Genomic DNA, 26,415 nt, shown 5'->3' with positions numbered 1-26,415 from the left:
TTCTCCTTTCTAAATGCCAGCTCGACGCCTCCACATTCCGGTAAAGCGTCTGCTCTCCCTCTCTGGCCCCTGCCTCGCATCATCCCCCCCGCGCTGTCCCTGTCCCCTCATCCCCTTCCCGCTGCCCCAGGCTTCCACAGCCGGAGGGCGAGCGACCCCCGGTCGCTCCACCTGCACGGCCCTTCTCTGGCTCTTTCTTGCCAGCAGTTTCAAAGCTCCTTTTCAGCCGTGGTGAACCACCTGTGCAGGTGACTGTAGTCGCAGTAAATTATGGGGACTTGGGTTCAGTCTTGAAATGCTTTAGGCAAGCTTTTAGTTTTGACGTGTGTATCCTGCATACTGCTTCCAGCACCTTAACCCTGCACCGCGGTGAAGCCCGGGTGGGAATCTGCGTGTTTACATATGCTGCTCGTTTGGTCTATGGTGTTCTCTCATTGTTCTCGACATCGATATGCTTTACAGCCTATTCTTACGTGGTTTCCTCTCTCTGCACACATCGAAGGACTTCGGAAATCACCAGTGTTAAAAACCACCGGGTTTTTTCTTGGCGAGGTAGTTGCATTTTTACATAGATGACAGCACTCAAGTCTCAGGGTGCTTTGGGATCTTGAAGAATAGTGTAGTGAAACAAATTTGTATAAAGCAGCAGCTGAAGGGCAGCCCCCTGGCTTGCTTGTGTGGCTTTTAGTTGACAGCTGGATTTGTTTCTTCTTCCCGGTTCCTTTCAGGCTACTGAATGTGATGGTAGATGCTTGTCAGCTGCCATCACTGAGGTGTCATCAGAAGAGCAGAAAACAAGCACAGAGTTGTAGAAGGAAAGGCACAGTCTGAATCAGAATAGTCTGGTATTTGGTGAAAGTAGCATGATCACTGTTATGATGCTTTAGCACAGTAGAGTTGTATATACGTAGTATTGGTATAATGCAAAGCATTATCAATACATAATTTTCTCCATTTTTTTTAAGTTCTGAAAAATGACCACTACATTTTCCCTCATAAGGTCCTATAGAGATGTGTAGTTAACATTACTACAATTGTGCAAAGCTGCAATTTTGTCCAGCGTCATTTCTTCTAAGAGGCATCTCGATTGAGGTGCTGAGCACTAATACCAAAACCATTTTTGTCTGTGAGCAGATAGGATTTAGTTCATAGCCTGTGAGAACATCTGTTGAGCATCTCTGATGCACAGCTAATAACCAGATCTGTCTGTTGCTCTTTCCAGACCTCAATGCTGAGAACATTTCAAGGGAAAACAGAGCTTAGCCAGCAAAATCCCTGGCTGCTAGATTATACTTTATGGACACTGGCACGTCAATATAAGAGCTTTAACTGCTGTAGCTAAAGCTGTCTGCTATTTCTAAGATGAGGGAACAAATGTACAGATAAACATGCTTTTGGTTTGTGTATTTATCTTGTGTAGTACTGTTCTCAGTTGTTTTCTTTAAATGGGTACACTTTGGCATGCTGAGATTCTTTTGCCATTGGTGTACCTTGTCCTCATACCATTGAAGAGAGCAAATCTATTAATACTGTGAAACTCATTGCTTCCTTTGTTTCTGCAGAGTGGGTTTTATTTGCTAGCTTCATTTCAAAAAATACAGTTTCTCTCTTCAGTCTCTTATCTATGAATATATATGTTTGGTATGTCTTTAATTTAAACAGAGATCTTACGTGAAATGCTTTTTCTTGAATGATCATTTTGATGTCACCTAAGATGTTAGTACTTCTCAAAAGGTATTGGAGAGCTCACCTTTTGGCTGTAAGAAGATGTCTAGGTTGGCTTAGCAACTTCTGAGCTTGCAGGCATGGTAGCTGTAGCATAATGTAACGCCCTAATAACTGAGTTTGTAAGTAATTTTTAGTAGCAGCACTGATACCAAAGTACAAGGGACACTGGCACAGAGAATGAATTGCTGCAATTATAAAGAAAAAAATCTGGAGATAATAGCTAACAATTCTGTACTAAGGCGTTATGTTTGTGGTGGGAAGCAGTGGCCATTAGCTCCACCAACACAAGGGAAAAGAACAAATTTTCAGCATAAATAAATCTTCTTACTTTCTTCACTCCAGGTCTTGAGCTCAGGGCTTCTGAGTTTAAAATTTCTTTCCCTACTAGTATAGACCACTGCCCTAAAAGATTTTCCTCTCAGTTAACCTACAAGACGCTGCCTCTTTTCAAGCACTGCCTGCTTTTATATTCATAGTGTGCACAACAGCATTATCACTGCCTGCCAGGCTATAGTGCTTTTCGACTTTTCTTTTGAAGATATTTGAACAATTTAAACAATTGCTCAATAACTCGCAGCTTCTCAAGGTCTTGTCGATACCCGTCTTCCCCTCTGTGTTCCGCCTAAACACGTTCCATCTCTCTATTACTGCTGCGGACCTGTGGCTGCAGGAAGCTCCAGTTCCCGGGATCCCGATCCGCCCGCCCATGGAGCCCTGCAGAGCATAGTGGAGTTGCAGCCCCTCTTTCACATGGGCTGTGCAACTTACAACGGGCTGGAAGGGCTCAGCCCCCGGGCCGTTCCCACCTCTGCTCTCCAACCGCGGCGGGCAGACAGGGCCCCGGCGCGCCGCACTCGCGTTACGGCGGCAGCCGCCGCTCCCTCCGAGCCACACGGGAGCTACATGCCCGTTGTTTCCCCGTTAGGTTATTTTGCCGGCTCCTTCCCTCTCGCTAGGTCCCTTAGCTGAGCCTCCAGGAGGCATCAGCCGCCCTCTGCCGATCCCCGCTGCTCCGTGTCGGCGCAGGCCCGTGGGGCGGAGAGCATGCGCAGGCGGGGCGGGCGGAGCTCTGCGGCTGCCGCCGGCCTGTGCCGCCCGCCGGGCGTCGGTGTGGAGCCAGCCCGCCCCGGGCCACGCGCGCTGCCATGCTGAGCGGGGCGGGCGCCGAGCAGAGCGTTGCGGCTCCCATCCCCACTCCGGCCTCGCCCGCGGCGCTGGGTAACGGCGAGAGAAACAAGAGGTAAGGGAGGGTGGGGGCGAGGCGGTCGGTGCGGCCTGTCCTGTCGTGTCCTGTCCTGAACCCACCCGTCCCGACCCGCAGCTGCCCTGTGCGGCCTGTGCCGTCCCGCGGCAGCGCGGTGCCTGGCTGCGGGCCTGCGCTCGCCTCAGTGCGGCGGCGGCGGAGTCCCGGAGTGCCCGCGGCCCGCACAGGCGTGTGGGCTCGGAGCTGACGGCTGCCTCCCGCGGCCTCCCTCGGCGTGGGCAGCCGCGCGGGAGCCGGCCAGCCCGCCGGCGGTGGGTGCGCGGCAGGCGGGAGGGGGTTCAGGCTGGGGGGGGCCGCTCCAGGGGTGCGGGTATTAAAGAGGCGCAGCGGTAACAGCTTCGCTTCCAAGTTTCAGCTTAAGCGGAACCTGCCCGACTCCTTTGGGTTCGTTTCGAAGTTGTATACTTGGTGTTTCTTTTGAGGGATGTGTTGAGATGGATATGCGGAAAGGTACCTGATGTCCGTCTAGGTGAGGGAAAGTGAGTCTGCATATGTGGGACTAAAGAAACGAATGAGCAAATTGAATACTTCTGGCAAGGTTAGAAAAATCTGCACACTCATCGATGCAGAGTAATTTGGAAAGTTTCATAGCAGAGTGCCCTCGAATTCTCTGAGTTTGTCTTGTATCTCTTTATGATGTGCTCCTACACTTGTCAGAGCAGGGAAGACATGGGAAAAATGAAGTGGTGCCAGTTAAACTTTAGTGCTGCCCCGTCTGGTGTTGCCTTTGTTGTATAACCAAAATTCTGTTCCAGCACCTGTCTTCTCTGCCCACTTTAACTGTGTATTTTTTGACTCCTGTGCAACACAGGTAGTATCATTCTGTTGGCTTCTGCAGGGTGGTTTGATTGATGCACCCACCAAGTGCAGTCTGTATCTTCTCACTAAGGCTGAAGCAATTTTGTGTAGTGGGGGAATTGCAGGCATGCATCATTATTCTGCACGTGTGAACTTCCATTTCTAGTAAGGCCTATGGCTTTTTTATCACACAGTACAAAGTGTGCTGAGCACCCAGGAGAGGGTCAGAGCAGGCAGTAGCTTGAGTAATTTCACTGGGACATGCTGAACACTTGATGTGCTTTTGAAACAGGGGGAATGAGTTAAAAGATTTTTCTACATGATAATGATAACCATCTCATATGTTGGCATTGTAGGTTAGGTTGCCTGCCTTTGGTGTCTTTAGGCAGGGAATGATAATATGATGAATGCTGAGAATGCAGTTAATGCACAATGGTTTCTGTAGCTTCAGAAATTCTGGGCAAAGTGCAGCATTTCCTCATAAGGAAAACAGCAGTGCCAACTTGTTAAAACATGCAGCATATTGGCATGACCAGGTAGGTTGTGAGTGTATTTACATGATTTGGAAGCAGCTGAAGGCATGTTTCCTGGGCAAGTGCTTCTGTCAGCATCCTGCTGCATAATGTATCAATACTCTAAACAGAGTAGAGATAATGACATGGACAAAACGATTCTGAAGGATGAAGCTATGATTTAATATTTAATTTCTTTGGGGGAGATGGTGTTTTTATAGAGCAAAAAAATATTATTTTTATTATGACCCTGAATTTCTACATCTGTGAAAATGTGAAATGCACTTTTTCCCCCTTCCCCCCCCCCTTAGTATATAGCATGTAACCACATTGGCTGAATATAGGAGACCAGATCGGTTTGGCATCCTCCTGAGTTTATGCAGCCTATTAGGTATTCCCTGCTAAATCAGTGACTTCCATGCATTGTCAGGTCTGTTTAGCAAGCTTACTTCAGGACTGAGTGTTTTAGGGTTTTTTTTTTAATTTAAAATTCAATATATCCAATACCAGTAAGAATTTAATCAAGAAAGAAATTAGTCATAATAATTAAATGGTGAATTCACTGGATGTGGCTGGAGTGTAAGCAGCAGTGTCCAGACCAATTTTGGCTGTTTTCTTGAAGCAAGAGTGGCCATCCAGTTGGCTAGCATGTGTTTCTTCAAAACATATGTCTGATATTTTAATTGCCTTATTATTGCTTTATAATTGCAGCCAGTTGTTTTGAGCAATATTGCCTGTGTTTTTTAATCACAACAATTTATTTTCAAATCAGAGGGAATATATGAAGGAGGAGGTAGAGGATTCTGCTGAAGATGAGGCGACTGAATCGGAAGAAGACCTTGAATTTGATGAAAGAATTGGATGCCTTCCCAAAGATTCCTGAAAGCTATGTGGAGACTTCAGCGAGTGGAGGCACAGGTAGGCCTTGCTGAGACACTGACATGATTCATGTTGGCTGCTAGCTCTGTCTAGAATGCTCTGGGAACAAAAACTTCATTAGGAAGAAGGCAAATGTCTGTGTTCCTTTGAAAGAAGCCACAATTGGTTTCTTCATTTCTTTTGTGGACTGACAGAGCTCATCTTCCTCAACGAAACACATAGGATCTTACCCAAAGAGATGCATTCATTGCTCATCTCAAGGGAGATTTTTTTGTAAAATTGGTGAGACTCAAACCAGTGTAAAGGTTCACTATAAACTGCTAACCAATTACAACTGGAAGTGCACTATGCAAAGCTGTAATAAAACTTTCACATTTGTTGTCTCACTAAGCCCCTTTTTCTGTCAGGTTTCTGGGTGAGACTGTCAGAATGAGCTGAAATGCAAGTTGAGTTCAGCTCGGTGCTTTTGTAAAAGAGGAAAAACATTCTCCAGGGTTGTGTAAGAGCTGGCTCAGTTAAACATCAGGATGAAGAGCAGCTTTCTAAAGCTTTTTGTCTTGAAAGTGTAGTTGATTTTAAGAGTAAGGAAAGCCCTGTGAATAAGTTAATATTTTACTCCAGAGCATGTGCTTATACTGTCCTTATTAGTCACTTGAGCTTTTCTCAAAAAGCTGTAGCTATAAGAATTATCTCTTCTATTTGTATCTGAATAGAATATTCTACCTCTGAGTTGGGCTGGGTTAGTTGGGCCTGATCTGGAAATAGTGACTCCATGTGTGGTAATGTTGGAATTGATTTGAGTCAGTTTGAAACAAAGAACAAAAATCTTCTCTTGCGTGTTTATGTCTGAGACTCACTTGAATAAAAAACAGAAGAAGAAAATGCAACCCACAGATCAGACTTTGAAGTCATTGTGCCACTTGTTTAGAAATAGATATCACATGGATCTGTATTACTTTGCTACGTTTCCTAAATGGCAATGTTAATAGTTTAATGAATATTGTAAACAAAATAATTTCTGAGAGCTGATTAAATAACTCTTTGTTAATGTTCGTCCCATTTACTGAGAAAGCAAGTGAGTTGTTTTTATGTTGTAATTCTTAGAAAAACAATAAACTATTGAAAATTCATAATTTGTAGATAGCACCATCATTCAGGAGAGCCTCATTTTGGTGAAGGATGTCTTAAGGATTGATCAAGAGCAGAAGTTACTTTAGCATTCTTTGGTTTATCCCAGTAACCTTATAAATGACAATATAGCGTTGTTTTATTCTATGCTGTGATAAAATGTTAATATAGTATTTCTATTTTTAATCAGGGTTAAAGTGCCAGGCTTACTTTCTGGTGTGATAGGGATGCAGAACTTACCAAGACTCAATTCTAAGAGTTTCGGTGCCTTAAAACCTGTTGCAAAAGACACAGTGGTGTCTGAAATGGGCTGAGACCTCATCTATGAGGATGAGAGAGCCTTCAGAAAAGAAAACTGCAAGAAAGAACTTTGGAAGTTCTGCAAGACTTTATTTTCATGTTCAGATCCACAAAGACCTCAGAAAGCACCTACAGCTCTTTTTTCTTTCTTTGTGTTTGGATAGAGATTACGGCTCCAGTTTTCCTTTTGCATAGCTAGGGTGAGTCTGGCTTACTGGGCTTCAAAAGGACATTGATAGCCAGAATAACTGATCTGTGGATTTGCTTTTACAGTATGTGCTGACAGGAAGATTTTCATATACATGATAGTTACATAGTTTCAGCTGAAAGCTAGAATTAGAAATGTTGCTGGTGAAGGCAACGTTCCCTGCTGTAGCCAGTGGTTGTTTCCTGATCCTGTAGGGCTGTGTGTTGATGTCCTGGCTGCCACCACTGGGCCCCAAGGCCACTGTGTAGGAATCAAAGCCTGTCAACCAGGGGCTTGTTTTTGCTTAAGTTGCCCTTCACAGACTCCATAGAAATGCTCCACAGAATGCATGTGAAAAATATATTCTGTCAGTAACCTCTACAAATCACTACTGTGCTCCATTACTGAAGTTTTTTTTCAACTTTACAAAATCCATGATTTGATGTAAGGGGCATAGCAGTGCTTCTGTGCATCTGTTACTACGTTCCTGACTATGAGCAGCAGGATGATCTTCCCTTTACATTGAGCAACCTTGCAATGTGATGAATAGGCTGATTTTGGAGATAAGTGAGGCACATATACCAATAAGTTTTCTTTCTAAAACTGATTTCAAACCAGTCTTCACTTATTTAGCTGTCTATAGAATGCAGAGGTATGTGTTGCTTACTGCCAAAGGGAGAATCCTTTGAAATATTGTAGTGGGAGCCCTGACTGTGCAATTGTACACAAGGAATATTGGGGCACTTCTTTCTAACTGGATAGTGCATGTAATGCATGCTATTTCTCTTGTCTGCTAGTGTCTTGGATCTAAAACTAGATATTAAAATAATAAAAATAATGCTGATGATAATAAAATATAAGGGGAGGGACTTCAAGGTGCACCTTCTCTTTCTTTTATGTTTCAGTTTAGGAATGAGTTTGCCCAGACAGTGACAGTGAACTGTGGGCGTTTTGTAGGATCTAGTCTGTTCTTAGGTCTTCCATATAGGGATTACACAACTTTGCCATCATTCTAGTGTATCACTGTACTTAATGCAAAAAGTTCTTTCCTGATGCAAAGGTAGGACTTGTTCCTTTTCCCTCCTATGTAAAAGCAAATAAAGTAGATATGAAAACATTATTCTGAGAATAGGTTATGGATTTATATATCAGAGAGATATAAATGTATGGCATTGTATATATAGAATATATATAATCATATATATAATATACGGCATTGTACAGGTAATGCTTAGATTCTGGGAAGTTAGAATTTCATTCTGATGATGTTTCTGAATATTATTTCTTACAATGTCAACTTTTTTTTTCTTGTCTTTTGACCACTCAGTTTCTCTGATAGCGTTTACAACGATAGCTTTCCTGACCATCATGGAGTTCATGGTGTATCGGGACACATGGATGAAATATGAGTATGAAGTAGACAAGGATTTTACCAGGTAAATTTTATTTGTTATAATGCCTTTAAAAATTTGTCTGCATTTCAACACAATAAATTTTAAATGTTCAAGTGATTTTCAAGCAATGTTTGAAATGAAAATGAAATAGCAAAAGGACTTGATTTTTGTTCTGTTGAATGGTTTGGGGCAAGTTCTATTTTCTGCAATCTGTGAAAAAGAGGAATTGAGATTTCAGCAATGAAGGAGTCAAAATCATGTACCTTTGTTGCTGGAGGTCCCTGCCAAATTATTTGCTAACAATTTGGAGGACATTGTAATATGTAACTCCACATCAGGTATGTAAACCCACCAGACTCTCATGATGCTTACTCTGGCTTACACAATTAGTATATTTACATTATACTTTCTGCTGCTGGAGGTGAACCTTAAGCACTCACTATGTAGTCTAGAGATCACTACTCATCTTGTCTCCTGTTATGGCCTCCAAGATGAGCTGAAGATATGTTTGCTGTTGGTTTGATGTGCTTGTCTGGCTGTGTTAGCCTTTCTTCCTCAGGTGGTCATGGGTCCATATGAAGCTAATGGAGACTCTGTTTGCTGAACACTTTTAAATGTCATGTGTCTGGGACTGAAATAACTTTAGAAGGTGTTTGACTGTTGCTGTGGTAACAAGCTAAAGTTATGTATATTAATTGGATGTCTTGTACCTCAGAAATAGCCAAGATTTCTGTAATGAAAAAACAAAACAAAACAGAAATTCAAGGGAAATGCATCAAAAACTCATGTTAGAGTAAACCCATTCAGACAGATGGGAGTTTCACATTTTGTTTTGTTTGTTTGTTTTCCATGATGGAAACAGCTATGTTTCACCTTCCCTTATTGTGTAAACATTCAGGGTAAAGTTCTTAGCAAAATGCTTTGTATGGTATAATAATTTAGGAGTATTTTTGAGAAAAGATTTTTTCCAGAAGTAGTGCTAGCAAAACCAACATTCCTTTTGACATGGCAGCATTTTCTGGGAACTGGTTTTAGCATCTTTGGAGCCTTACCCTGAATATCAGTGTCCTGGGGAATTCTAGTTAGGACTGCAAATACAGTGGCTTGTCTTAAGAACAAAACAGGAGGAAGGTGCTCAAATATTTACTTAGTTTTAGATTTATAATTCCTACATTGTCTTGGTCCACTGCATTCTGTGTAGTTCATTGCCCTATTCTAGTTGTGTGGGAAAAAAATTTGTACAGTATTGAAACTATATGTTCTTGGTAGGAGTCTGACAAACTCTTAGTCTGTCTTAGTCCAGTAATATTTAAAAAAAAATCTGTTAGGAGTTTCATTGTAAAATTCAACAGGGAATTCAGATGCTTTTATCTCTTACGTTACTAGGGGGCATCAGTGGTTTAATAATTAAAAGTACATTTTGCCCACCCAAATTTTAAACACAGTAAGTTTATATTTATTGGTGTAAATTTTGTTATTTGACTGTGTTCCTGAAAGTAGTCTGAGAATTTTAGTAATGTAACTTTTTATACTTTCTCTCAGTGTTACTTACTAGTTTTTTGCCTTTTTTTTTTCTTTGCAGTAAGTTAAGAATCAATATTGATATTACAGTTGCCATGAGGTGTCAGTGTAAGTATTCCATTACAAATGGAATTGTAATTCCATTACAAACTGAAATTCCATTTCAGATGTTTTGAAACATTTTAAAAGCTCTTGAGAGTATGCATTTGCTTGCAATATAGTTGGGTATTGTTCAGAATAATCTAACAATAAGTTTTCTTCTGATCTTGATGGTGTGTAGTAGTTTTGATGGCATATGACTCACTGAAAGAATTGGTAGGAGATGTGAAGAGATTTGTGCCATCTCATTCACATCTTGCAGAACTTTGCTTTCTCTCAGAAAAAAAAAAAAAAAAAAAGTAAAAGTAGTTGTTCCAGTCTTTGGCTGGAATATTCTGAAAGCTCACTGTAAGACACAACTCAGCATCAGGAATGTAGCACAACTTTAATTTGTTTCTTTTGTTTGTTTCTGTTCACTGTGCATCAGTTGATGATTCTCTGATATGATAGGTTGAAAAGCCGGATTCTGTGGTTTCCCTGTAGCTCCCAGTAATCTGCATCCTGACAGATTTGTTTTTGTTTCAACATGGATTTACCAATGAACTGTGAACCTGTATTTCAGCTTGAAGCTTTTTGTGGTTTTTTTTTGGTCTGTTTCTCATAATCTGTAAGACTCTTAATTTTTTTCTCTCTGTTTAAAATAGATGTGGGGGCTGATGTTCTGGATTTAGCAGAAACAATGGTCTCCTCTGCAGATGGGCTAATCTATGAACCAGTAAGTTGATTCTCAACAATTTTATTTAAAAATGAGGTTGTTCTGTTTTTATCCAAAGCACTGGGCTGGCTTGCTTTCTTATATTTTTTTTCCCCACAGCTGAGCTGCACAGAACCTCCCCAAGTATTGTATGATCCTTGAGTGAGGTCTGCAATGCTTATCCCAGCAATCTGCTAGGGAAAAAGGCTAGCATTGGGTTTTCTGTGTGTTCAGTCTCTGCAAATGCAGCAACCTCCCAGATCAGTGTTTCTTAACAAACCAGTGATTTCTACAGCTAGTTATTTTCACATGTGCAAAATCTAGGGATAAATGCTAGCAGTATGTGATATGAAAGGAAAACTATCACTATGCTCATGAAAAGAGAATTCATGTTACTAGTTTTTAACTAGAAGAATACTCTGATTCTAAAAAATAGTAGAAATCACCATGGCACCCTTATAATGTGGAATGGCATTAAAGGTCATAAATTGGGTTGGTGTCCTTTTAATTTCTTTATTGTGAACTGAAGGCTCTGGTACTGTTTGAGCCTGTGCTCATGAAGTAGTTTTGCTTTAATAATACAGTGAGCTTTGAATTAATTATGCTGTTTGAAAGTAGTTTATCTTTTACAGAACACTGAGAACATAAGTACCTACTGCAATTCTTATATTTTCTAGAAACTGAACCATGTTCCAAATTATAACAGTTTTTTCCAAATTCTTACTCATGTGTGAGCAGGAGGATATGGTTGAATGGAAAGGTGCATTTGGGAAGGGGAAGGAGCTTGTTTTTGTGTATTTGTTCTTGGAACTTTTCCTCTTTTTATCTGGACAGTCATCTCTATGCTGCTGCAAGTGCTACATAGTAGCAGTTGCCCCAGTAATTATAATCTTAGAGCAAACTTCCGATACTTGATCTTTTCTGGTCTTAGCTCTGGGTAGGTTTGAGAATTAATTACAATTGAATTTACTGTCTGGAGTACATCAGTGGTAACAATACATAGATTTGAATTTGCCACGTAGATGTTACTGGTGATCCTCTTGTGCTGACTGAGGTACAGGAGGTCAGCTAGCTTGTCCTAAGTGCTCAGTGTGGGATGACCCTAGAAATAAACAATCTGCACCTGGAACCTTGTCTTTCTTTCTCCTCTGCTTGTTTCATAGCTGTTTACATCAAAAACCATGCTTGTCACTTACATCACTTAGAATAAATTGCCACTCTTCTTCTCTCCCCTGTTAGTCAAAATCTGGAAGGGCAGAGATAGCTGACTCAAATTACGAGAGCTTTATGAGAAAATGATGAAGTTATAAATGCAAGCAAGTGAATAATTTAGGGAGGGGAAAGACAAAGTTCCATACTTGAACACTAAATGTATTATTTGAAGTGTGAAGTCCTTTCTTAAACTCCAGTATGTGCTACCAAGTGTGAAATTGATTATAACTCCCTACCCCTTCCCTTCTCTTTTGACATTCATGGCTGGGACTTCAGTGCTTCCTGCATGTTTTATTACGTGTTATTTTTGTTTCAGGTAGTATTTGATCTCAGCCCACAGCAAAAAGAATGGCAAAGGTAAATTAGCACTGAGATGTGTGCCTGTGGTTTATATTATTTATACTAGAAGTGGCTTTGAGGTACACCAGAGTCACACGACAGAACTATGTCTTGTGTCTAACAGCTCCAGCTTTTGATTTAAGATTGCAAACCTGTGAAAAGGTTCTATTTACTTCACTTTTCTCATGATTCAAGACCTCTGTAATGGAAAAAAACTGGCTTTGGGGCATTGGGTCATGCAGTTGCAAGCTGAGATGTATGAACTCACTCAAGTATGATTCCAAAGAAATGCTTGATATTACAAGTTAATTATGGGGTTTGATGTGTAACACAGATAGCTTGGTATCTGTCAAAGCTGAACCATAGGATCAAGTTGGTACATTCTGGCCAAAACAAATGAGTTTGAGTCTTTCATATAACTGAATTGACACATTGTTTATCATCTCAACTGGGATAGCTTGGTGATGTGTGGGATCCCTGCACTGATAGTCTGGGTGTCTGGCTAGTTTCACTGTTCTGGTAACACTACTGTGAGCTTTAAGCTCTGTTAGAAAATATAATTTTCAAAGTATAATTTTCAACATTTTAATACTGACATGAGCCTTGTGAACTTTTCAATTTATAATTGGCATCTGAAGCTGGTAATTAATTGTGTAGTTATTGTTTGGTTTACTGTTGTGTGTTTTCACACTTTGTGTAATCTTTAGGATGCTGCAGCTAATTCAGAGTAGGCTGCAGGAAGAGCACTCACTTCAAGATGTGATATTCAAAAGTGCTTTTAAAAGTGCTTCTACAGCACTGCCACCACGGTAAGAAACACTGGGATATTGTGTTGTCATTTCTCCCTTTTCTTACCCTATTTAATTAGTCTTCAACTTTCATTTGTTTAGGATTGTTTATATTTTTTTTAGGAAGTCCTGCTGTTAGATGTGACTTAATACTTTGTGGTCTTAAAAGAACCAACCTTTGAATAAAAATGTGTTTCATAAGTAAATGCCCTGGCTAAAGATAGCACTGCTAAATGTTTGGAGAAATATTGCTGTTTACACTTTATTCCAACTATCCACAAAATGCTGAGACTAAAGCATGCAAGGCTTGGTGTGCCTGAATTTAGATGCTATGTGATTTATTTATTATTTTTTCCCCAGTAGTAAAACATGTGGAAGCTGAAGTTTCTTTCCCCTTAAAAATAAACCAACAAAACAAAAACACTGCAGACAAGCAAGCTGTAAATGAAACCAAAAATGCTGTATGCACTTTCCAGTATGCTGTCTTCATGTTTGAGGACCAGATATATCCTTTCTTCCTAACACATGACTGAAGAGGGCTAAAAAGTCTTTTAGTTGATGTCTTCAGATTCACTAAGTCTTTTGTGCTTCTTTGGTATGATACTTGTTAGTGCAGTTTCTGAGATGGTATTTATGCATGAGATGTGTTTAAAAAATTGTGAATTTTTTCATCTCCCTTTAAAGAGCAGAGTTGGAACTATGTTCCAAGTTGTGAACATCCCAGTGAACGTGGGAAGAGGAAGGTTTAATTAAAATAAATGTTGAAAGCTGTTCTTGCTGTGTTGTTATTAATGTGACTAATATATTTTGTTCTGTTCATTGTAGCATTAAAAAATTTCCAACAAACAATTTTTTGTAGAATTAAAAAAAAAAAAAGTCTTCAGGACAGCAAGATACATTTCCAGTCTCAGGTTTTCTGATCAGGTGTTCAAGTATCATAAGTTAGCTATATATGCCAGATCTCTGATTGCAAGTATGAACAGAAGGTTGCTGGTTTCATCAGACTAACCTTTATTAATTTCCCTCCCTTCCACCAATCCTGCTGTAATTCCAGAAGAACACGGTAAGCAGGAGAGATAGATTATAATGCTATGTCTTTAATCTAGGAAAAAGAAATCTAACTGTACTGCTGTTATTTCTGTTAGACAGTGAATATACTCAAGTACTCTTTATGTTTTTGTTTAAACAGGGAAGATAACTCATTACAGTCTCCAGATGCATGCAGAATTCATGGTCATCTCTATGTCAATAAAGTAGCAGGGAACTTTCACATAACTGTGGGCAAGTATGTTCTGTTCCATTCCTGAAAATAAAAAAAAAAAAAGCACTGACACCTACATTATATATAGTGCATGCATGTAGGTGTGGGTAGATGCCTTTATACTTTTGAGTTAATAACTTTTTTTCTAATAAACCTTCCTGTACACGTGCTTGGTACTGTTTTCCGTGCAGTGTCTTTTATTGCACAGTTAAAAACAAATTTCTTCATCAGTTACTAAAACAATGCAGTGCAATGTAGTGATTTTGAATTCCAGTGTCCCACAGGATGAAACCTCTTGAGGATGAAACCTCTCTACCTGTATGATGTGGAGTGGACTGCTTGTACTTGCCTTCATTCTTTGGGCTTGTCTGAACTTCCCCATTCTGTTAGTACACAGGTCACTAATATGGATGAAGTGTAGTGAACTTTTGTTTGCTTTTTTCTGTCCTCTCCAGCTCTGCTATCCTCACTTGTCTTGCCACCTTATACCATGCAACCTCTACTCTTTAATTTACCCACATGTAATCCCAGCTGCTGTTTTTGTGTGGGTATTTCTCCAAATGTCACTTCTGTCTGATCTTGTACCATGTCTCTGATTTGTCCCTAGGTGTCCAAATTTTTAAGCCCTTTTCAGAGCTGATCATTTCAGCCTTTCATCTGTACTGCAATCACTTTCCTCTTCTTGCTTCTAGTTCTGTGACCCTGAATAATGTTTTGCTTTCCTTTGCTTCCTTTGGCTCATTGTTTTATTTGCACTTCTGCTAAGTTGCTCTTTCTCATCTTGTGGGTATATTTAAATGGTTCTTAACACTGGCCACCTTTGTACCTTATTGCCTGGTTATTTACTGTAGTCCTATCTTGACTGATCTCACTGATCTCATTGTCTTTTTCCACCTTCTGTGTGTCAAAAACTTACCTGTGTTTGGTAAAGACTTGAGCTAAACAGGGAAAGTTTCCTGTATTATTGGATGGACTGATAGGGATGAAGTGTGGAAGAGACTGCTTTACTTGCCAGACAGATTTGCACTTTTTTCTCCCCTCTGCACTGTTACCACCCCCTGTGTTGTACTTGCTTTGCAGGTCTAGGAACCAGTGTCTAGACCTGAAGTTAACTTGTTTAGTAAGGGAGCAAATACAGAGTGTAGTTAATTTGCTTAGTCATAGAATAAGTATGATAGAGTTTTCTTTAGTCACTTGAGCAGTTCTGCAGCTTTTCATGTGGTAGGCCTTGGTGGCTCTCCTAGTAGATTACTTACTCAATGTGTGTTTGACATTTCTAAAAATGCAAAACACTGATTTTGTGTAAGGGGATTTTAAGCAGTCTGGTGTTCCTGTACCTTGTCATTCAGGCCATCTGTGCTCAACAGTAATAAAAATGTAATGTTTTTTAATGTGGATACACACTATTTTTATATATGTACATTTGTAAAACATATATAAAAATATATTTAAATATATCTGTTATCTATATGCACATATTTTATACATATATATAAAGTAGTTATATAATAGAGGGTGAGAGGTAATCTTTTATGTAGTCCTGGTTAGAAAATTGTCCTTTGTGTGGATTCATTAAATATATTTTTCATAAAGCCTATTTTGCTTTCTTTAGGGCAATACCACACCCCCGAGGCCATGCACACTTGGCAGCCCTTGTAAGCCATGAGTGTAAGTTCTTTGTGTTCTGTCCCTACAAATGAGTATCATTTCTTTTGGTCTGTTGTCTCCTAATTCATATGTTAAGCATAGGTTGCTGTTGTAAAGATATTCTAGCTGGGTAATTGCATTGAAGAAGAAAAAGAATAACATTGTTTGTAATGTTACAAAACACCAGGGACTTAATTTCATATGTTTACCACTATTAATATTATCTTTAGGTTGCTTCTACACAGGAATCTCAGATGTTCTTTGTTGTAACACAGGTGCCACACAAAGTCTAAACTGCCTGTTTCCTCAAATGTTTCTTTTTTAAAAGTTAATTGACTTTTGTCCTTAGAAATTTTGGTTTTGGGTTATGAGTCTAGGTATTAAATGTGTGTTGCTGCTGTACTTGTGGAAATGTGAGGCAATGGTGACCTACTGTGAAAAATGAACGTGGTGCTGGTTAAACTTCTAAATATCTATCCATTAGTTTATGCAAGCAGAAGTGTACAATGTTACAGAGCTTAAATACCTTTGCAAACTCAGGCATTTAATTTGTGAAGCTTTAGTCTTCTTAATACCATTGCATACAAGAACTTGAACTGTAGAATAACTTAAGTATTTGGCCAACTAGAAATTTCTTGTCATGAAGTTTTAACTTTCTTCAGCTCCAGGACTGGTTTTGGTAGTTATAATTTGGCTTAGCAGCACTTTTCTAGAGAAACTGAATTTCTTTGTTAAGTATTTTGGATTTGAGTTTTGTTGGAAACCAATATGTGGATGTATTGATATAATCATAGGCACAGATCCAATGAAATGCACATTAGTCTTTGAAATACTCATATATTTTCCAGCGTGAGAAGTGGATTGATCTCTGTGCCTGAGAAGAGTATGGAATCTCATCATTTAAAGATGATGTTTCATTCTTCTTTTTTGTCTTTCAGCCTATAACTTCTCTCACAGAATAGACCATTTGTCATTTGGAGAGCTTATTCCAGGAATTATTAATCCTTTGGATGGAACAGAAAAAATAGCATCAGATCGTAAGTATTAAAAAAAGCATATTGTTTTCTGTATTTGTCTAGTGAGGGCAGTCAGACGTTGGAATAGTTTCCCAGGGGAAGTGGTGTATTCCCCCACTTTGGAAATTTGTAAGTCTCAGCTTGACAGGGTGCTGAGCCATCTCATATAAATGATAGTATTAGAAGGGTTGGACCAGATGATCCCTGAGGTCCTTTCCAACCTGACATTCTATAATTCTAATATGATTATATGTTCTAAAACATTACTATGTTTCATGAATGTTGTTTTACAAATAGTGTGTCCTGCTGAATTTGGTAGCAAGCAATGCACCATTCTTTTATCTATGTGGTATCTCAAATGGACCATTTCTTTTTCATCTTCGTATCACTCTACTTTTCTGTTTCGGTGAAGCTGATAAGGAGTTTCTTCCAGATTTGTGTTAGGTTGATACTGGGATATATCTGAACAAATCTCAAAGAACTCTGCAGCAGTTCTCTGTGCTACAGAGGAGATTCACAGGTCTAGTTTTTCTTACAATGGGGTAAAATAAGTCTGCTATGCATTGAAAAAAAATAGCATAAAGAGTCTTTGATTCTGTTTCTGTGTTTAGTTTGTCACTTTCAGGGTGTATTTTGTGAGGCTGCTACAGGAATGGTTTGTATATCCCTTTGTTTCCTTATGTGTCACCAAAAGAATATAGTAACCCACTTAACAGAGCTGTCTACACCTCATCCTTGGACTTCCATTCTCCATGAGAGTGATTCCCAGAACCTTTTAAAGCTGCTGTTGCCTCAAAGTTGGTCGGTTTGTTACTGTTCCAGCCAGAATGGTGTAGGGTACTTGAAGCAGCTGCCTCAGTCTATCAGTGTTTTCTTGCACGAAGAGCAATCATAGATACATAAACTTACTAATTGCTTTAGAGGAATCCTCCAGAAGTCTAATCAAAAGAAACTGTAACCTGTTTAGGAGGGCTTCCAGCCACAATTCAGTGGCTAAAATCTACTCAAACCACTGTAAAGATGTGTGTATTGTGACCATGTGAAACTCGTTCAGTTCAAGTGCCCTAGAAAACACGCTCTGTGCATTTCATTTGAAGTGCTGAGTGGCCTGACCTTAGTGAATCTTTTCATTATATGGGTAAAATGTAAGTTTATATGAGTACAAATATGACATAGGCCTTGGCCATGGAAAGTGACTGTGTTCCTGCTGATGGTGCTAAAGTAGTCTTGGCAGTGGTGAGACTCCATGAAAAGTGTCCCAAGTGTAAATGGCTCAGCTGATTAACTGTTTGAAGTATTATTTCTTTGATTTCTTTATAAATGTCTCAGATGGTCTTTTATTCAATTTAATAGTGAGATTTGTTTTCTTCTAGACAACCAGATGTTCCAGTACTTTATCACAGTTGTGCCAACCAAACTCCACACGTATAAAATTTCAGCAGAAACTCATCAATTCTCAGTGACAGAAAGGGTAAGTAAGAGAAAAGCAATGCAGAGAAATACCTAGCAAAAATTGTTTTTATTAGAAGCTCAATTGTGAGAGCAGAGACTTAGTTGTACTGTTGTTTTGGAAACTCTAGCTTGAAGAGAGTCCTTGTAGAACTCTCCAAGTACCTAGAATTATCTGTAAATAGTGTAATACTGATGGTAAAATATATATGTTTGGTGGCACCTGCTAACTTCTTGTGTTAGTGTTTTCCATCTGTTGATCTGGAGTCTGACACTAGAATTAAAAATAGATGTCTGCTCATTGCCACTTCATGGGATGCTAATAGTGGCATCCGGTGGTGGTGCAGGCAGAATCCTGTAAGCTATAGGTCTGTAACCTTGTGTGTGGTTTTACAAATACTTAATCCACCTTTAGCTTTTTATTCCTGTGGGAAGCAAACAAAAAAAATGTAGCTCACTTGAATGTCATGAACTCAGTTATGGAGACTGTTAAAAATAGAAACAAAGGTCGTTTGTGTAGAAAAACTTAAATGTGCAGAAAACATCTCTGTCTCTCAGCTTTCTTGTTCAGCCTTTGGTGAAGGCTAAAAAGTTGGCTAAACCATCAACTTCATATAGTCTCCAGGCCAGAGAGCTTCCCCTTCTGGGCTTGGAGAGGCTTTTAATTCTGAATCTATAAAGAAAATAGTTGTTGCAGCATAGTACATGAGCAAATCGTAAGTTATTAATTTTCAAGGCTGCTGTAAATCAGAAAAAGACCTTGGGTTGTACCAGTTACGTGTCTTATTTCCAGAAACTGAACTCTGTTTTGATCTTTCATTCAAAAGCCAAATTAGAAAGTCTTAGTGAAAAGGTTAATTAAAAACTACAGATAAAGCAAGAGGTAAGAAGAAAGCCTTGGCCTGAAAGGAAGCTCAGAGATTAGGATGGTGGCACACTGTAATACAGTTTGTAGTGTTCTCTAAGGGAGAAAAATCTTCTTTCCTCACAGTTCCCTGCTGTGCTTCTGAAAAATACATAGCTAGGGGAAGTAGGATAGAAGTGGTGTCTTGGTGTTCACCTTGAGACATGCAAACTGCTGAAGGGAAAGGTTCACTCTAAAAATCATCAAAGCTGGGGCAAAGAGAGGAAATTAATATATAATGCAAAGTACTCCTATCTCCTGCTGGCCTGGCAATCTGCTTCATGTTTTCTCTGCTCAGTCTCTGCAACAACTAAGGCACTCCTCAAATTTCTGGATATCAGTCAGCTGCTTGTTTTACTCCTTTTTTTAAGAAAGTTGCAAACAGTCACAGACTGTTAAGGAGAAAAGCTTGTGAGTAGTGGAAGTAAACTTGCTTTCTCTTGCTGTCTCTATAGCCTGACCATGGATAAAAAGGGATTATGGGGAGGTTTGATTGCCAGTGGTGAACAGACAGGGAAGCAGAGTTTGAAAGGTATGGGCAGCATCATCTCCACTGTTGCTGATGTTTGAGATACAGTATGTATCTTGTAAAGATTTAATTCTAGCAAGGTTTCATTGGTATCTAAAGTATTTGCTGCAAGAGTAGTTATTTTCAGCAGGTTTTGGCAACCAGTATATGCAGTAGTCTTTTTGCTTTGCAGTTGGTCTAAAGCTGACCAAATGGTTTGTATGAAAAGAATATATATCTTTCAAGGGTGGAGTTCTGTGCTTCTGTTTGACTTTGTTCTTTCTTCATCATTTGACCTCAAGAGGGTCAGTAAGTATTAGGGAAATAATAGAGGAAAATCAATTAAAAACATTTTTTGGTGCCTTGCCAATGGCACCAAACTCAACTACCTCCAGTCTTCTCTGCCTTCTTACTACACTTGCTCATCCATCCTCTAATACTGAGTGTCATCAAACTCCTGAAATATAGAAAGCATTCTATACTGGTTTGGGGTGGTGGGGTTTTGTTTGTTTGTTTGTTTTTTAACTGTTGCAGTTTCTGCAACATAAATTAAACTTAAATAAACTTAAATTAAACTTAAATAAAATTATTTTGGCATAATTTTTACTTTGGTAGCAAAAAGAAACAGTAGGGTTTATGTCAACCTTGGCTGACTGGAGAAGTTTCTTAGTCTGTAATTTCCAAAATTACATTCTGCTTTTTATTTTGTACTGTATTCTGCCTTGGTTTTGAGCATAGTGTTAAATCTGCAGGTGAAATCAAGCTGTAATATAATGCTTTTCTGTTGAGTCTTGCTTGTCTTTCTTCTCTACTCTTAATAGCCTAAAGATAGCTGAGTTTGCCTTCAGTCAATTATATTCTTTTCTGCTGCCCCTGGATATTTTCAGCCACATTTACCTGGCAGTGCATTTATCAAAGGCTTTCCTGAACAACAAAATGATAGCAAAGTTTTGAAAGAAACTAAAGATTATATTGAGGTTTTTTTCTCCTGAAACCCTTTTTAAAAAGTAGAGATCTGTAAGAGCCACACTCCCTTCTTTGGGTCTTTTGGTTTAAGAATTGGGGAAAATGAGAAGAAACTGTAGAAGTTCTTTGATTAGGACCGAGGCATCTGATCTGTTTAGAGTAGTAATGGCAAATCAGTTATTATTTTTATCAAAGTGCATTCCTTGCTGTGTGGCCATTGTCTGAAATCTCCCAACTGACAAAATTTTTGAGAAGAGGCTTGGTACTGGTATTCCATTTACAGACCCCAGAAACTTTGAAATCTTGATCTTTTTCCTTTTTAGTTTTTTTGTCAAATTAATAGATTACGACATATGTGCCACATATGCACTGAGGAAAAAAATGGTGTTGGTCTAATTTAACTTAATCTTCTAAATTTCTCTTATGCTAAAATCTAGGGTCTTGCCTTATGCTTTTAAGAGACACCAATTACATTATCTGTGGCATGTAAATCTGGAGATGAGCTCCAAGGCAGAAAGGGGGATGAAGCCTAATGAGTATTAGACGCAATATGTAGATTTATAGACACCCTCTGGGAAGGCTGCCATTGCTAAGGCTGTTCAGCAACTTAAATGTCTCCTAAAGGTCTCATCCTGACTTCAGTGATTAATGGTAGTGCATAAAGTAGGAAGTGCTGGAGCACTGTATCATAGTTTTGTACTCAGTGGAGTTCACAGGCTGGACTGTGCCTCTTACCCAGGTAAGTACCAACAGTAACCTGGTTAAAACCATTCTTGTTTAAAGCACCATGTAAGCAAAAAGTACCAGGGTGTGATAGTGAACACTGATCTGCAGCACAGAAGACCACTGACCAGGAAAAGAAGTTACTTGGTGATGTTTGACTTTTTAGAAGGTATCTAGATGTTCCCCAGCTGTCTGTTGATTACTGATTAAGTAGTTCTTTATCACCAAATCTGGTAAGATTGCTTTCCTTGTGACTAGTAAGACGTGACTAACTTTTGTTTCTCTCTTTTTTTTTTTTTTTTTTTTTTTAAGGAAAGAGTAATTAATCATGCAGCTGGCAGCCATGGGGTGTCAGGAATATTCATGAAATACGATATCAGTTCACTTATGGTGACAGTGACAGAAGAACACATGCCTTTTTGGCAGTTCCTAGTGAGGCTCTGTGGCATTATTGGTGGAATTTTTTCAACTACAGGTAACTATCAGTGCTTTTGCTCTTAAGTCCTATTAGATTTTTTTACTTTTTTTTTTTTTTTTTTACTATTTTTACTGTTTTTTTGCTATTAGATTTTTTTACTACTATTTTTAACTATCAGTGCTTTTGCTCTTAAGTCCTATTAGATTTTTTTTTTTTGTCATAGTGATTATGTTATAGATAAATTACAGGGTAGTCCTGAGCCTCCAGCAGGTTTAAGGCAAAGTGTTCATTTGTGTACATTCAGATGTTTAATGAAAGCTGCTAATTTTTGGTGGTCCAATATGCTATTTCTAGTGTTCTGAGGGCCTGTTGTTTCATTTGTGGTAGCTGTAGCATAGTTTTATTTATTTATGGAGGACCAAGGCAATATATATATATAACGGAATCAAAGAATTGTTTGGGTTTGAAAGGACCTTAAAGATCATCTAGTTTCAACTGCCCTACATGGGCAGGGACCCCTCCCACTGGACCAGGTTGCCCCAAGCCCCATCCAGCCTGGCCTTGAACACTTCCAGGGAAGGGGGCATATACAACCTCCACAAGCAACCTGTGCCAGTCTCTCACCACCCTTACAGTAAAGAATTTCTTCCTAATACCCTATCAAAATCTACCCTTTTTCAGCTTAAAACCATTATGCCATTAGGGAGGGAGAAAGAGATACACACAGTGACTTCTGATATTCTGTGTCTGTTTCTAATAGTTGGGTTCTGGTGCTAAGTCAGTGCCCAAAAGTTGAGATAAAATTTCTATCTGAGGTAGCTGGGAGGATTTTTCTTGTTTTAACTTGTCAATGTACCAGAGGATTTGACCTTCAAAGAAAAAAACTAAGGTGAAAAGGCATGATTCACTTGTTGCTCAAGATGTAATAGAACATCTTGGTTAGAATTTATTTGTTTTCTTGGCTTTCACTTGATGAGAGCATAGTAAAGAGAACTTGAACTAAGAGCTGTCTTTCAAATAGGTATTTCTGTCCCACAGAATGTATTTTCACCCATGAAAGTCGGGGCAGAGGGAATTAACATTTGCTTGGTTAAGTCTTGGGTTTGCTTTTATTATGTGTTTCAGAATGCCAGAATCCCCTCTGACCCTGATATTTCCTTTTTTATGTTAATTGCTCAGTATTTTGCATACAGGTTTACTGCACTATATTGTATAGTTTTCTTACAATACTTCCATAAATACTACAACTTGTGACAATTTAAATCTTGTTGGACATTGCAGGAATTTTACATGGCTTTGGAAGATTTGTAGCAGAAATTATTTTTTGCCGTTTCAGACTGAACTCGTACAGATCCACATCGGTAAGAAAAGCTAAGTATAAAATACTTAAGTACTTATCATCCTGAGGATGGATGATAAGGAGAACTTTGGAACTCAGTCCCAGCAGAATTTACAGTCCTTGCAATTAACCCTCCCCTTGACATACACAAGTAGAGATTCAACAGCTCTTAAAAACAGTTGGAAAACCTAACGTGAGAAGGCCAAGTGCTTTCTAAGAAGCTGAATTAATGAATTCCCTCCATTGTCTTTACTATCTTCTTTTTGTTTTCATATTGCTACAAAATGTACATGTTTTCCCAGCCCTACTTAGTCTCCCTCCCTCGTATACTCTTCTGCTTGGCCTGATGACTGAAGGAGAGACACTGTGTGCCCGTTTCTACTGATTAGCCTGCAGGTTACTGCCAGTGTGAAAGAGCTGAAGAGTTCACTTACTTTTTCCTTCACTGGGCATCAGTAAGATTTCTCCTCCAGCAACTACTTTATTTTATTTTTCTTCTGGTTTTACCACTTAAGCCTGTAGGTAGCTTTTCAGGCTTCTGCCTTTCTCTTAAATTTTGTTGAGGTTTCCCAGCTGGCAAGGTTATGTGAGTGGGGGATGAGGAGAGAAGGCCAGCAGACTTGTATAGTTTTTGGCTGAGAGACCAGGCAAAAGGTATACAAGAAATGCCCAAGAATCAAGAAGTGTGTGTTTTGGGGGGAAGGAGGGAGATTCTCTTTCTGGACAGGCCATTAGTAACACTGTTTTTGTTTAATTAGGTCTCACTTCCTGATGGCCACTCAAGCAACCACTTACCTCTAATTACAGACAACAGTACCCATTAGCCACCTGAGAATTTTCTTTCTTCCTACCTGATACAGAAGACACTTTTTTATAATAAAGAAAATGTTGTGCAATATGCTGAGACAGTGCTGATGGGCAGCAAAAAATGAAGCCTTTACAAAAAAAAAACAACAAATGACAGACCAATCAACAAAACAACTTGTGTAACTTTTTTTCTGTGTGCACATGGAGTCATAGGAGGTTGTGAGACCATTGAGGAGAACCATCTTGTGGAGATTAAAGGAGCATTGCTGCCAGTACAGTACTCATGGTCGAGCTGAACATCTTTGTGATGACTGCCATTGAAGCACCTTGGTGATCTCAGTTCTGTGCCTGGGAAGGCTCACAGCCTCTGGGGGGAAAAGGGTACAAATGGGATGTGTGGAAGGGCTGGGCATCAGGCAAAGAGGGACAGTAATATTGCTGGGGTTCCTCTTGGGTGTACAAATTGGGGTTTGTGTTTTCTTATTCTTTTGTAGTGGTGAAGCTGAGGACTAAGATGCAATTCTTACAGGTGGGGAGCAATCCTAGAAAATCCTGAAGGGGGAGATGAGAGAGAACCTGGGGAGTAAGGTGGAGTCCATAATGCTGGTCATAGCTGCTGCCTTTCTCTAGTCCCACCACTCCTTAGTGGAAGAAACAATGAGGAGCAGAGGAGTTCCTCAGTGCTTTTCACGCAACTGCTTTGGCAACAGTGAGAATGTAACTGCTGGTGTTGCTGTGGAAGTGCCCAAGGACTCTGAGGATGGGCTCCAGTGTACACAGATTTTTGACTTGGAATAGGAAGCCTTTTACATAGTGCATTTGACCGTACTTTTGATAAAAGGCAAGGCTCCCTAGCAAAAAAAAAAAAAAAAAAAAAAAATCAGGATATCTCTGTATACCTCTTCTTTGGTAAAGGAATTGCTTTGATGAAACCTTTGTTGTACCCTTGCTGCTGCTAGTATGTAAGCCATGGTATATAAATCCTGGAGATGGGGAGGAAAAAGCAAGAAGCTGCTTTGCTTTGTTTCAGCTAAGTACTGCAGAAAGGTGGAATTTGGGGTTGGTGGGAGGTCTGCTAGCCCAGGCAGGGAGCTGCAGAATTAATCTTCAGATGGCAGGTGACTTCAAGGAATCTGAATTATCTCTCATCATCTGACAGATCATGAGAAGGGAGCTGCAGAATTAATCCTTATTGTACATGAAGGTTTTTGTAATATAAATGAAGATAGCAATATTGTAAATATGCTACTGAGAATGAATGTTGTTAATGTAGATGGTGCTTTGAGAAACTAAACATCCTCTTACTGCTGAATTACTGCCATACACCTGTGGTTCAACAGCTGCTCCACCAGGGTGATAATTAATGATATGATTCCTTCATAGCAAGATGGATTTAATAATATATTAGGAGGTGATGCTGACCCTGGCCTTACTCAACATGGAATGGATATTATGATTGAGAGGACTAACTATGAAAAATAAAAAAGTCTGTGGCATTGTCAGATTTTGCTGACTTCTGTTAATGTACTTTACAGGACACTTGGATCTTGGTGGTGAGCACAGTGTAAATAATGCAGCTAATTTGCTATGCAAAGGGCTTACTAATTAAGAAAATACATGAAATGGTAAATAAAATGTGGGAAATGAGAGAGACCTTTTTTCAGTTTGACTGTTGAGAAAGACAAAAGTTCAAAGGAGCCAGGTCCTTGGGAGTGACAGCTGGGGTTGGGGTGTCCTCTTGTGTGGGTTTTTTGACACTGATTGAAACTCCAGTAACTTGAGAAACTTTTGTCCTCGGTGAGCAGGAAAGTCAAAAGCTGCAAGTTTTTTGCTCCCGTTACTCTTTGGCATTTCCCTCTCAACTTTCTTCTCTACTTCTGCTTGGACTCCTTTGGGCTTTGTCCTGACACTTGTTTCTTCACTTCCTAGAACAAATTGTGCTGCTGGGAGGTGCTGATCTCAGCTGACTTTCTGTACCAGAACTTCAATGGTTTTTTCTAGTCTCACATAAAAGAGCCAAGAGGCTTGGTGTGTCTTAAATCCTCGTGTGGTGTACTCATGTTGTTCTATCTAGACCAAAGCTGATGGGATGGCTGCTTGCTAGTGGAAGAAAATTTGGGATTGACTTCCTGGAGGCAGATGCTGCACTGAGGAGTTAATATGGGATCAGGTGAGCTGTTTGCTTTCCCTTCACAGAGGGTTTGGTTGTTACAGGTAATACCACTTACCCTTGTACCACACCACATCCTTAGATTAACCAACATGTGCAGGAGTGTCAGAGTGATACTGCAGTGACTTTTTTCACATTTTTGTTTATGTTGTGGGCAAAAAGTGAGTATAGTGTAGAAAAATGAAAGGAATATATGTCCCGAGGGAAATAGAAACCCTGATGTGGGTGTAATTTACGTTTTCTGAAGGGAGGATAGTGGATGAAAAATACCATTTTCTGAGTCAGGAAAGAAGGTTTTCATATAGATATGAATGTAAATTTCCCTCCTTCAGGCTCTTGATTTTTCCAGCTTCTCTAGCACACG

General features: G+C 39.5%; 1 protein-coding gene across 2 annotated transcripts; it reads left to right on the top strand.

The window, feature by feature from the left end:
* ERGIC2 (ERGIC and golgi 2) lies at positions 1-25,530 on the top strand. 2 transcript variants are annotated; one of them, XM_071733903.1, is made up of 14 exons: positions 1-40; positions 5,075-5,220; positions 8,124-8,232; positions 9,773-9,819; positions 10,455-10,525; positions 12,033-12,073; positions 12,763-12,864; positions 14,033-14,128; positions 15,717-15,772; positions 16,690-16,788; positions 18,141-18,238; positions 21,630-21,792; positions 23,017-23,096; positions 23,833-25,530. In XM_071733903.1, exons 2-14 carry the CDS (start codon positions 5,115-5,117, stop codon positions 23,896-23,898), a joined length of 1,134 nt encoding a protein of 377 aa, XP_071590004.1. In that variant the 5' UTR covers positions 1-40; positions 5,075-5,114; the 3' UTR covers positions 23,899-25,530. The 2 variants fall into 2 exon arrangements, with proteins under 2 accessions (XP_071590004.1, XP_071590003.1); XM_071733902.1 differs by lacking the exon at positions 1-40 and adding an exon at positions 2,778-2,968.
* Positions 25,531-26,415: the final 885 nt, after the last annotated feature.

Source organism: Heliangelus exortis, chromosome 1 (genome assembly GCF_036169615.1).
Source record: "Heliangelus exortis chromosome 1, bHelExo1.hap1, whole genome shotgun sequence".
NCBI classification, from domain to species: Eukaryota; Metazoa; Chordata; class Aves; order Apodiformes; family Trochilidae; genus Heliangelus; species Heliangelus exortis.
Note: the sequence above shows the minus strand (reverse complement) of the source record. Positions and strands in the feature narration are given on the sequence as shown.

Bases quoted from the DNA above. Each gene is read 5' to 3' on its own strand.
- ERGIC2 (XM_071733903.1), top strand. From the start codon at position 5,115: ATGAGGCGACTGAATCGGAAGAAGACCTTGAATTTGATGAAAGAATTG. The intron at 5,221-8,123 runs GTAGGCCTTGCT...TTGACCACTCAG, and splicing joins TTCAGCGAGTGGAGGCACAG to TTTCTCTGATAGCGTTTACA. The intron at 18,239-21,629 runs GTAAGTAAGAGA...TTTTTTTTTAAG, and splicing joins AATTCTCAGTGACAGAAAGG to GAAAGAGTAATTAATCATGC.